A 13,602-nucleotide genomic window follows, 5' to 3' on the forward strand; every position below is an offset into this window, starting at 1 on the left:
CATGGATTTTTTGATTGTTGAGCAATATCCCATTGTATATGTACATATGGCATCTTCGTTACCCATTCACCTATTTTTGGGTGTTCAGGCTATTTCAATATTGGCTATTGTAAACAGTGCTGTAATGAACATGGGAGTGCAAGTTTCCTTTCAAATTAGTATTTTTGTGGGTTCTTCAGGTAGAAAACTTGCTGGGTCATATATATCAGATCCAATTTTACAATATTTTTCATTAGGGCTTCAATGTATATCTAAAGAATATTACTATAGAAAGTTATAAATTTTCAGAAGAGTTTTTCTTGTCTCCTGCTAATATTTCTTTATTCTTACACTTTCCCTTAGTCTAAATTCCACAGATTTCAAGTGCAGTTCCCTCAGGATAAAGGCAATAATTTTATACAACCCTTCAATAACTATTCCTCCTTGAAATTCACTAGTTACTCTTCGATTATTTTACATTCATCATTGTGAGATTTTCCTCTCAAATATTTCAGCTCTCAGAATTATTTTTTTGGTCTATTTGACTTGATTCATAGGGTTTATTCCAGATGGACACTTCATATGCAAGTTTAAGGAAATACATCCTCCATCAAGAAACTGGTAAACTTTGGTGTTGGTTTTTAAATCAACGTCTGACATCTTTTTCATCTTTTTACTAGGTTTTTCATGGTCTGATTTTTCTATCTGTTCTAGCAACAAGAATAATATCTCTCCTTTTCTTGTAGTTTAACATCGGTTAGGAAATAAAGACTTTGGTTTTCATTTTAATTTCATTTTCTCTTAGAGAAGTGATTGCTTCCCTCTTCTTTTGTCAGCCCACATTTTTTATTTCATTTTATTCCTCTGGTGATCCTGAGTTGTAATAATTTGAAAGAGTATTTTTTTTCTGAAAGGCTATGTTTTTATTTTTTTATTTTTTTTATTTTTATTTTTTGTAGTCCAGAGCTCTTTTATTTCTTTTTGCACACCTATCATGCCATGAATTCATAGGGAATAGGTTCTAGCAGCTCAGGCTCCTTCCCATTGGTTCTCACAAAGTGTGCTTCTCTAGGTGGAGCAGGCTGGCGCTTCAGCTGAACCCAAGTACCCTTCTCTTTGGCTTCCTTTTTCTTCTGATCATTTTCTTTCACACGTTTCAGGAAGCTATCTCGGCTCTTAGAGTGCTTAATGTGCTCAATACGAACATTAATTCTCTTTGCAAGAATCTTGCCCTTTACTTGCTTGTTTACAATAATGCCAACTGCATGCTGGGTAACATTATAGACTCTTCCGGTTTTGCCATGGTAGCATCTGTGGGGCATTCCTTTTTGAACAGTGCCCATCCCCTTGATGTCAACAATATCACCTTTCTTATAGATTCGCATGTATGTGGCCAAAGGAACAACTCCATGTTTTCTAAAAGGCCTAGAGAACATATAGTGGGTCCCTCTTCTCTTTCCCTTTGTGTTAGTCATTTTGGCGACTTACTGGAAGATGGCGGTTCCGGCCGAAAGGAAGCGTTTTTAAAGTATTTTTAAGATGAATATCTAGACCAAATATTCTACCAAAATACTTAAGATCGTTTGCTTCAAGTTTAGGTGTGCACATATTATATGTCTATTTTTTTAATACCCATTGTGGATCAGAACCTTTAATATAACAATTTAAGTTTAAAAAAATATTCTAATTTTTAAAACAATATTCCACATTTCACTGTTGGTTTCAAAATAAATCACACCTCTTTGGGTAAAGTCACAATTTGAATCTCAGAAATCTAAAAAAGTAATGAGAATTCATGTGATTAATAAAGTTAGAGCCTGCTATTTCTCAGTGAAAGGCATGAGAGTCAGGAATTTGAATTTGGCATAGTCCACCCTACCCCTGTCTACCAGTGGAATAAAGCCATCTCTAGAGCTCAAGTCCTGGCCCATAATCTAAGTAAATGATCATGAAAAAGGTGATTTTTTTTTGTTTATTTTCCAACTAGTGAATACAATAGTTTTCCTCTGTTCAAGCTGTCACCTTAGTTGATCTAACAGACTAACCAGCCTAGCAGGCTGCATATCTTTTATAAGGCCTAGCATGGTCCATACATTATTTATATAGTATAGCCTGCCTCTTATTTGCTAAGCTAAATGCCTATAGTTTCACCTATATAAGTTACACAGAAATTCATGGTTAGAATTTTCCTGTATTTATGATAATTCTCTACCATCATGCCATTCAGTAATTTTTGACAAAATGCCCACATTGTTATTTTGTGCTGGGCATCACAGATTATGGAGCTGGATTGGGTGGTCAAAGTTCCCTTTTGCTACAGTTAATTGCACAAATCACAATTCCAATTCATTCATTCGAATTAACTCATTCAGGTTACATCAATGCATAACTATGAAAACAAAACAGATGAAAATAGCAAAAGAGAAATTATTATGGCCTGATAATCTAAATTAAAATACTAACATTACTATAGCATTAGTAAATCTGACAGCTACTACTTCTGGCTGCACTAGCTGGAAAAGGTCAGTGCCCACTGGTCTCCCCTGCTTTAACCCTATCTTCTTTCAAAAGCATGTATGTGCTCTTTTTTTACTTAATTTCCAACCCCATTTATTCACCATGTTCCACGCCAAAATACACTAATTTTCTTTGAGATTAGAAGAACCCAATAAATGGGGCCTTTATTGTATCTAGACTTAGAACTGCTTGAAAGATAAAAAATAAAAACTTGGAAATCAATCAAAATATAAAATTTTTGCTCATGAAGTAAAATGGTAAAGCTTGGCAAATTTTAGTCCTATGTTTTCTTAACACTTTTCACAGCAAATTTATATCCTCCTCTTCTCTGCCCTCCAAACTCAACCCCAATTTCAGGCTTCCTCCATTGCTTTTGCTCCACCAAGCTTAGAACTTGGCTAAAGAGGTTGGGCATGAATGGTGACTGCCAGCAGCTATGTCTGCCCTTACCCCACTATAGAAAACACAAGAACAAGACCACACATGGCCATTACTTCTAAATTTATGAATCAAATAAATAAACCCTCCTGTCTCTTGTGGAAGAGTAAATGAAGAGAAGTGCCTATAAATCATAAACTTCACTCACAAAGGTTACTAAAGGCAGGGAGATAGGAATTTCTTACATTGGACATTGAAGGCAAGATAATAAATGCTATTGAGATTACCTCTTGGCCCTCTAAAAGGAGGATTTAGGAGGAATGCTGTTGAAGAAATCCAAAGGTCCCATCTCTGTAAATACAGTGATCTTATCCAAGGAGTCATTAAGCAGCCTTAAGTATTTGAAGTAAGCCTGATTATTTGAATGAACACACAAGAAAACTGAGAACGACACTGAATCAATGATTCCTTTTGTGAAGTGATAGAAATTTAAGGCAAAACTCAAGGTTTTTTAAACCGAAAAATATTTTCTGGGGCCTCCCCCGTGATGCAGCAGGTTGAGCGCAGAGCTGTGAAGTTGTTCGCAGCCTCTGCAGCACGGGTTCGATTTCTGGCCGGCCAGGGTGATTCCCACATGGTGTGGCAATCCTCTCCTGTCTTGCCCGCTGCTCCCCTCAGCAGTGTATTTCAGTCAGTCTGCCTGTTCTGTTCCCCGCTCTGTCTCTGGTGAATTCTATTACCCTCCCGCGCCTCTGGCCTGTACCCCAGCTCTTGTATAAAAATAAATAAATCTTTAAAAAAAAAAGATGAAAAATATTTTCTCTGATCACTTTTAATATGCTACCATAATTTAATCTATTTTTATTTTTTTAAAAATATTCCCTGTACTCCTTGCTTGCATACATGGTTTCTTTTTTTTTTTTTTTAAAAAAAAAAGATTTATTTTTATACAAGAACCAGGGTACAAGCCAGATGCATGGGAGGGTAAGAGGATTCACCAGAGACAGAGTGGGGAACAGAACAGGCAGACTGAGTGAAATACACTGCTGAGGGGAGCAGCGAGTGAGACAGGAGAGGTCTGCTTCACCATGTGGGTTTCTCCTTGGTCGGCCGGAGGATCGAACTCATGCTGCAGAGGCTGTGGACTGTCTCATAGTGCGGTACTTAACCCCTTGCGCCGCCAGGGAGGCCCTTTAGCTATTTTGTTTAGATCAATTGCATTTTAAATAAAAGTAGCTCTTATTATGCTCAGACAATCTCATTACTTCTCTAGTTATTGACACTTGCCTCATGGATAAGCATTAAAGAACTCCAGGAGTGAATGTATTCTCATCCATCTCCATACCTGCCAAGGGAAGACCTTTTCCTGAGATCATTATGATTATGTACAGGAGGTTGTCTGATCAATATATTTCTGCTTAAGGATGCCATATACTAAAAGTGATGATCTAGACTGTACAATATTAGAATCCACTGTAGATTCCTTGCATACCATTTTAATAAAGAAAATCATTTACAAACAACTTGAAATGTGGGTTAAAAACAATCAATTTGTTGACTAGAAAATGACAGTCATACTACTCTCCTGAAAAGCAAACTCTAATGGCATTTCTGAACCCTGATACTTAGTACTAGCAGCCTGTTGCTGTTTTTTAAACTTTGTGCCTTTGTAGAGATGAATACAAAGCCACATAGCAAACAAACAAACAAACAAAAATATTGAAAAGAATAGAATCTTAAAAATGAAATAGCTAAATGCAGCATGAATTTTTTTAGTAGCTACTGGTGGTTCTTCCTTTTTTATGAAAAAAATTCTCTTGAGGGAAGAGAATGCATAAAGGAAGTCTGCATTTTAAAATACAAGAGAATTGTTAGACATTTAGGGCAGGGAGGAAAATGCCTAAAGAAAACTAAATGGCCAACTGTACCCAGGACCTCAGCAAACACCAGAGCCAGCAAAGCCCAGAGCGGAGAAAGGCAGACCCCTACCCCAACCTATAGGCAGGCCAATAAAGCCCAAGGAGAACAAGAAGCTCCAGTACGGTGGGAATTCCTCCAAATTGGCCCTGTCTAGAAAATAAGGCACTCACCCTAAAGAGGACTAGCAATACCCTACGGCTCTCCCTTGCCCCACCCTGCTGCCAGTGCTGATAAAATGGCACTCCAGGATCACAGTAGAAGGGAGAGTGACTTAGAAATTGCTGCCTGGACCAACCATTACATCCAGGGAGTGCCTAGACAGCACACCTCAAGGACTCTGCCCTCCTAGGGAACTCTCCCCGGGTATCCTTTAATTTTGGCTCTAAATAAATTTTGCTTTTGTTTATGCTAAAAACTTTGCTGAGAATTCTTCTTATGCCATAGATAAGGACCTACGAATCCCTAAATAAGGAACCCCAGAACTGGACAACAGAAATAACACACCCTTAACACAAAGGTCTTCCTATAACATGCACATGCATGCAGTCTTCTTGCTGATCTTTCTTCTCTCCTTCAAACAATCAAACAAACAAACAAAAAAACTGATAGCTACAATTGGAGGCTTTCAGCTATTCCCTTAAATCTTTTCATTTCTAGATTACAAAAATAAATTGGATTAATTTGCGAACAAACATACAAAATTCCCTGAACTCTTCAGAGCAGAGTATTGCCTTGATTAATGAGAAAATAAAAGACACATGTCTTTTGGACCCTCCAGGAATCTGGTTTCAAGCTAATAATAAGGCACTTGGAAAAAACCTCCTAGGAAAAGAAACCTATCAGATTAGATTTTAACAATATGGGGCTTAAACAATATGGGGCCTCATGTGTTTTCCTTGTTGGGCAACAAAGCACTGAAGGACTTTAAGATGGTCTTTGTGAAACTTGGTTTAGAAATAACAGTGATAGATTTTCTCTATATTTTATAAATTATAAAAATAACTAGAACACACAAAAGATAGAAAAATATTATGTGCATATGAATCAACAGTTTGAAATGGATTATTAATGAAGTAAATTTCTAACCATCTGGATTTCTAATCTTGATTAAATTAGAATGTAATCAGTATGAATGGATCAGCTGTGAAACATACAAAACTGTTACATATAAATGAGTCATGTATAATAGTCGTATGTGTATTTAAAATGAGAAAAGCATGTATGAAACTGCTAGAAAATATGCAGATAATCGGATATCTTCTCTCTTACTTTATATTATGTCAATGCAAGTTACTAGGAATATGCCATCACTTTACAGCTGCAGAAATCTGTTTTTTTTTTTCTTTATTTTGTGATCAAGCACCTGCTAACACATTTTTAATTTCTACCTCTACTCAGTGAGAGATAAAGATAAGGAAATAAGTTAAACCTTGCTCTCAAAACTTATGCATGTGCAAGGAAAGAAATTAGTTGCATTTGGAATACCAGCAAACACTACAAAACAATTCCAAAGTAATATACAAGAATTTGCTAATAATTAATGACCTATGACTCACAGAATTAAAGCATGCATGAAATTTAATAAAATGTGTGACTCATTCACTGTTTCCTATGAATGGATGAAGCTTCATAGGTGTGGCTTTAGACAAAAGTTTGCTACCTATTTATTGATTGATTGGTTGATTTTAATTTTAACATTAGCACCTAATTTTAACATTAGCACCTGTTCAATCAATGTTTATTAAATGAAAAAATAAGGAATTATGAATCCTTGTGAACAAAGACATTGTCCTATCCATCATGGTACTCAGAGTTCTGCAGCATCTGGATTTATATTCCCTTGTTGCCATGGTTGCTTATTGATATTGTTAACACTTTCTGCTTGAGTGGAATATGTGTTTGTTTTAAAAGTCATGGAGCATCCTGTCAGAGGCCTCTAACATCTTCCTGGAACAATGGGCATCATGAGGACTGCACGGAGGAAGAGGCCCATGAGGATATTGTGTTGAATAGTATGTCTTGCTCCAGGAAGTAACTTTCTACCTTTTCTTTTCTGAAAAACCTCCTCATCCACTCTGCCTCATCTACCTTGTTTTCTTTCCTGGACCAGTGTTGAGTCTCATTCTGGCTATTTGAATCCTGTTCTTGTTCTGGATTAAATGCTGCTTTTGGAGTCCACTTACTTGTCCCCTGCTTGATGCCATGTATTGAACCACTTCTGGTGTTTCTCCTCTTTCTTTACTTAACCTTAATGATTGACTGTGTTGGTAATTGACTTTACATGAACCTTACCTGGCAGTATTTTCAGTCTGGGCTCCCTCCTCAATATATATCTTTGTATTCCAAACAAGCCTCAAGCAAGTCCTTGAAAAGGGCTAAAACTCTATAATCATGATTAAAAGTTAAGAGTGAGGGGAAAGAAACAGACAAAAGATCTCTAACTTAACTTATGTGTGCAGTATAGAGAAACCAGACATAGGGCCAAACTTGAGCACTAGCCCTTAAAAGCAAACTAGAACAGAGACATTCAGATGGGTTGCAGTGGGTAGGGCAGGGGAAGCACAAAGTGGGGAGCAAGCATGATGAACTATAGTGGTGCACTGTGGGTGCTTTGGTGGTGGAAGCACAAGGATAACAGCACTGGAATGGGGAATCCTATACTTCCAAAATAAAAACAATGATGTAAACCAATGTGACCTCAATAAAAATAAATAAAAGTAGAAACTTTGGTGTCCTCCACATAGCACACCATTCCCTATGATATGACAGGTCACAGGAATTCAGATTTAAGGAGTTTTCTGTAATTAAAGGACTACAGTGATCCTACTACCTCCCCGCTACCACCCATAGTGTGTCTCTGGTTTATAGTTGCTTGTTGATTTTGATTTTTACTTTATTATAATTAGTCTTTTTTCCTGGTCCCTTATTTAGGTTTTCTAAATTTCTGCTATGAGTGAAAACAAGGGGGTGGTGGTGGGAATTGTATGGAGACTATAACCAAAATGAAAATGTATACATTTTCACAGTGGTTGAGCGCCGCGCTGTGAAGTTATCCGCAGCCTCTGCAGTGCTGGTTCCATTCCTCGCAGGCCAGGGAGAGCCCCACATGGCGCTGCAGACCCCTCCTGCTCTCCTGCTGCTCCCCTCAGCAGTGTCTTCAGTCTGTCTGCCTATTCTGCTCCCTGCTCTGGCTCTGGTGAATTCTCTCACCCTCCTGCGCTTCTGACCTGTACCCCAGTTCTTGTATAAAATAAATAAATAGGGGCCTCCCTGGTGGCGCAGCGGTTGAGCGCTGGGTTGCGAAGCTGCCCGCAGCCTCTGAGGCGCCGGCTCAATCCCCGGCTGCTCCCCGGCCACCGGAGGAGGGTCCCACATGGCGCGCAGACCTCTCCTGCCGCTCGCTGCTCCCCTCAGCAGTGTACTTCGGTCCTTCTGCCTGTTCTGCTCCCCGCTCTGGCTCTGGTGAATTCTCTCGCCCTCCTGCGCTTCTGACTGTACCCAGTGCTTAAATAAATAAATCTTTAAAAAAAAAATAAATAAAATAAATAAATAAATAAATAAATAAATAAATCTTAAAAATAGATATATATAAAATAAACAAAATGGAAAAAAATAAAATATCCATAAGGAAAAAAAAAAAGACTACAGTAGCTAGAGGATAATGATCCAATTTCCTAGGAACCAGGAAAATTTATACCTTCTCAATTTTGCTTTCTCTTGACATTATTGTCATCTTCTCAAAAGTAATGTGGTTCACTGCAAATACTCATAACATCAAGTAAATAAATATGTGCCTAATAACCACCTACAAAAAATGTTTTCTAAATTTCTATTTAAATTATTTTTTGGTTTGGAGACTATATTTTACCTAATTTTTACTAAGCATCTCTTCCCTATATGGGAAGAGATAGCAATCTATGTGTGGAATAGATTGCAGATGGAAAAGCCACAGCATTAAAACCCAGACCATGAGTGTCAGTGACTTACTGGGGAATCCAGAGAGAGCAGAGGACTAGGTCTCTGAGAAATACTGTACCTGCTAGGGTATTAATGGCATGGAAGAGAATATTATGCAAGGAAACATGAACAACATATTGGAAAACATGAACAGAATAGTGAAGCAGAATAAGAATCTGAATGAAAACATATCCCAGTATAAGTTAGTCAAATGTCTCAATCAATTATATACTTATATTTCCTTTTGATGTGTATTCAATAATGACATCTGAAAAAAAAATCCAAGTACAAATAAATCTGAGAGTTTATAGAAGTAAAAACAATTAAAAGAGCAATTTGTGGTTGCCTAATTGGTAACATTTTATTATATGAAATAATGGTATTTAGTATTTATATAATAGAATATGTATTTGTATATATAATTTATAAATTATATGTATTATTTGTAATATATTAGTACAACCTTAATAATTATAGAACTAAAATTAAATTAAATCAAATAATTACACTTGATGAATTAACCTATTTCTTGGATGTCAATATTTGATCTCCGATATAAAGACTTTGAGATGGACATTCATGTATAAGAAGTTTACTTAAGGAGTTCTTTAGGGTCAAATGGGAAAGTGAGAAATGCAAGGTATGCAGGGGAGTTAAACTGAATGGAGTAAAAACAAATTTATAGACCAATCAAACTGAGGAGTCAGGGTCTCTACAAACATTGGACAGCACTTCAGATTATGTCACACCCTAGAGGCCATGTCATACCAAGGAGGCCTTGGTATTCAATACTCACATCAGGTCCCAAATTGAACAAGGGCCACCAATAACTTCCCCAATGGATTACACTGGTTTCAAATATGAATAGCATATTTGCTTTCCTGCTTCCAACATGGATAGCAGACCTCTCTTCTCCTGATAATAAGCATCAGTTATTCCCCATTCCCTGATGGATAATGTTCTCCTTCTCAGTCTCAGAGCTATCTGCATATCAAGCTCTCATGGCTGACAGGTCATATGTGCTGCACATTTGATAATCATCCCTGCCTTTTATACTGTGCTGCCCATGTCAAAATCCTATCATCACCATCGTTCTCAGAAAACTCAAGTTCAGTTACAGCCTGACTCACCTACAAGACCACAGCCATCATTGAGTATCACAAAGATTCCAATGAAATGGGAGGTCTTCTGGACTACACAGTGGAGTATGATCAGTTGATGGGCTTTGCAGTCTCACAAAAAAACAGCTTTTCTAGTATGTCTAATTCTCTAAACCTTCTGATCCCTTCCTCCACTATGACAAGGCAGTTAGTGGCACATATATTGCATTTGATGTAGTGAATTGCTTTATCCAAGATTCTAAGAGGCATTTTAGCAGTGTTAGCCTCTAAGGGCTTTGTTAGGATACTAATCCTATATGCTGGGATAACACACCCCAAACAATAAAGATTCCCTTTTCCATGCTTATGTTCCAGCTGCCTTACTATAGCTCCTCTGAGATACAGTTTTATATACACTTTCAGAGTTTCTTCCAAAATATGTGGAATAGGTCCTGTAGCTCCTTTGATTATAGCTCTTTTCCTCCGTTAGAAGGCCCAGCACACTTCCCTTGATAAATTAGGGATGCAAATCAGTACCATAACCATGGTTTAACAGTCTAGCAATCAGGAAAGAAGGTATGGTTAGATAGCAAGGTCCTTGCAATATCTCCATGCTAGAGAAGAATGCTGGCCTCCCAGAGGCCAGAGAAATGAGGAAACTACTTTTGCATATTTAGTAGTTGCAGGAAGATACCAAGTTTCAAGGTCTCCCAGACCACTAAGTCAGATTTCCACATCCCAAGTCTCAGTGCTTTGCTTCTTCTCAACCAGAACCCTGATCTTGGTGAAGCAGACTACACAGAGTTGAGAACTGATCTTTCTCCAGAGCTCTGCTGCTCCTATATTCCTGTGACTGCAGGAGATAATTGTCCCTTTGTATGCTGCCAAAGGAGTAACTTTGACTGTTCACTGCTATAGCTAAAGTTGCTTTAATTGATGATTAATCATCCTCAGCTTTTCCTTTTCTCCCTCCAAAGCATCAGTGGTACTCAACATAGCTGTCTGACTCCTTTGTTTTTATAATTAGTATGTCTTAAACCTCTTGAAGCTCTGATATACTGCAACCAACTGCACAATACATTTTACTGGTGCCCTGTGCCTATTTTCTACCAGTAAATACTTTAACAATTGTACTTCTACATGTCAGGGGTTATTAGAACTACTACTACTACTACTTATAAGGTCCTTAGTACCCGAGAGTCTCTAAAATATTCTTAAAGGCAGATCTGTTATATAATTCTTGACAACAAATGATCAAATGTTTTAGTCCTATTCCTTGGAAAACAGACTTTTAGGTAGACATATGCATGCAGGTGTACTATAGAGAGAAGAAGTACTGGGTATTGCCCTCAGCCTCAGCACATAGTTGGTGGGCAAAGAAGCAGAATTGGGCAGAGGGAGGGGTTCCTTGATGAGACAGTCACAAAGGCCTTAGCCAACCTCATGGTGAACTGGGATATCCCATTAGACCAAGTCACCTTATAGCAAGCTTTTCACTGTGTTCCCACTGCCATCCTCACTTCCAAGATCATCCTAATTTATTATCGTTGGATGCGGGTTCTCCTGGAGGACTGGACATGACCTAGAGGTGTTCTTCCACCCTGCAAGTTTTCCGTCTAGAGGTTCTCAGCTGAGGACTCTCAGCCAGGAAACACTAGACAGGTGAATGATGCTTTGCTCATTCCACTAAACTCCCTAAGAAGTGAGAAATGCAAGGGAAAGTGAGAAATGCAAGGTTTGCATGGGGAGTTAAATTAATGGAGTAACAACAAAGGTATAGACCAATCAAACTGAGGGGTTGGGACCTCTGCAAACATTGGATAGCACTTCAGATTATGTCACACCCTAGGCAAGGAGGCCTTGGTGTTCAATACTCACATCAGGTCCCAAATTGAGCAAGGACCATCAATAACTTCCCCAATGGATTACACTGGTTTCAAACATATCCTTTCCTGCTTCCAATATGAATAGCAAACCTCTCTTCTCCTGATGATAAGCACCAGTTATTCCCCATGCCCTGATGGATAATGTTCTCCTTCTCAGTCTCAGAGCTATCTGCATATCAAGCTCTCATGGCTGACAGGTCATATGTGCTGCACATTTGATAATCATCCCTGCCTTTTATACTGTGCTGCCCATGTCAAGATCCTATCATCACCATTGTTCTCAGAAAACTCAAGTTCAGTTACAGCCTGACTCACCTACAAGACCACAGCCATCATTGAGTATCACAAAGATTCCAATGAAATGGGAGGTCTTCTGGACTACACAGTGGAGTATGATCAGTTGATGGGCTTTGCAGTCTCACAAAAAACAGCTTATTTCATACTTATTTTTCTTAGAGGTTGCCTACTTCGCCATTTTAATGATGCCCTTAGTCCTGTAACACACTTTTTCTCCCTAGTGACTTTGCTGTTTTGCCCACAACTGTGATGACTCGAATTCCTACCCCTCTTTTCTTGCTGCTGGATGGAAGTGCCGTGTTGCAGCAGATGTAAAACCATGCAGACCTGTCCTGGTACAAATTCAAGCTGTGCAACTGCAGTTACATTTTCACAATTATAAGCACAAACATATGAAATCACCTCAGGCATTGCTTTGACAGCTCCCCAGGGTATTGCTCAATTCTGAAGAACACTATGAAATGGCTTAAAATATATATGTACATGCTTGACTACTCAGCAGCAGAATACACAGGCAGAACTAAGCCAGGCCTCAAAAAAGTAAATTCCTTCTCCAACTACTTGACAATGTTATAAAATGTAATGACAGTTGTGCGTACCTAAAAATTCAAACTATTAAAATAATTCTCAATGTAAAAAATAGTGTGAAATGCATTGTCTAAAACTACACTGACCAAGAGAAAACCTTTTTTTTTTTTTTTTTTTGTATTCCTTTCTCCCTTCATAAAATGCTTTCCTCCCTGAAATACTTCAGAAGTCAGGATAAGAGAAGGTATCATTTCAGTTGGGAAATACTATTGAGCAACCACTCTATGCAGTCACTATTCTAAGAACTGGAGACAGAGCATTGAAATGTAGTAGCAGTAAGAAAATGCCCAAATCTTGTGGAAATTGTAGTATTTCCCACTTGCTATTTCTCAGCTGTTCCCAGCACTCCTGCTACCACTGCTGCATTGTCCAGCTTACAGAAGACTAGTTCACCTCAAGCATGACCTCTTCTTGTGTTATTCCCCTCACAGCAATTCCACCTTTTTCCTATTTCTTCTTTCTCTTTTCCCCTATCATTCTCCCCACTTTCCTATTTTTATTAGTTTTCAAGTTCTTCAATGACCAGAACCATCATATTATTATTTGTAGCTCAAGCATAAAACACAGTGCATTTTGACATGTGTATCTTAAATTTGCAAAAGAATTCATATACATCGATAATGCATAAAGAGGAAATATGAATTGATGTGCTAATAATTACAGTTATGTATCGGTCTTTGATAATTTCTCAAGAGGAAAGAAAATTGATCCATTTATGATAAGAATAAAAAATATATTTTATCTCACTTTTCACTTCCAATGCTCTGGTAATGATTTTCTGGTCTAGCAACTTGAGAAGAAATCACAGCTGTGCTCAGAGTTATCATGAGGGAGAGTTATCATGACCCATTACCTGACTCTGCTCAGGAGCTCCCGAGAAGGAATATTGCCATTTCTATCTCTCCTGCTTTCTAGTTCTTTCTTCCTTTTCCTCCTTCCTTTTTCTCCCTTCTGTTTTTCACTCTCTCTTTCCTACTCAT

The 13,602-nt window shown here is 38.0% G+C and overlaps 1 protein-coding gene across 1 annotated transcript; it reads right to left on the bottom strand.

Moving 5' to 3' along the window:
* Positions 1 to 934: 934 nt before the first annotated feature.
* Positions 935 to 1,491, bottom strand: LOC119260967 (60S ribosomal protein L21-like). The gene has a single exon (XM_037530140.2). The coding sequence runs from the start codon at positions 1,452 to 1,454 to the stop codon at positions 972 to 974; it is 483 nt and encodes a 160-aa protein (XP_037386037.1). The 5' UTR covers positions 1,455 to 1,491; the 3' UTR covers positions 935 to 971.
* Between the last annotated feature and the right edge of the window lie 12,111 nt (positions 1,492 to 13,602).

This window comes from Talpa occidentalis, unplaced genomic scaffold, assembly GCF_014898055.3.
Source record: "Talpa occidentalis isolate TD23 unplaced genomic scaffold, MPIMG_talOcc4v2.1 talOcc4.6, whole genome shotgun sequence".
NCBI lineage: Eukaryota > Metazoa > Chordata > Mammalia > Eulipotyphla > Talpidae > Talpa > Talpa occidentalis.

Excerpts from the sequence above, each read along its gene's own strand:
- LOC119260967 (XM_037530140.2), bottom strand. The coding sequence starts at position 1,454 with ATGACTAACACAAAGGGAAAGAGAAGAGGGACCCACTATATGTTCTCT.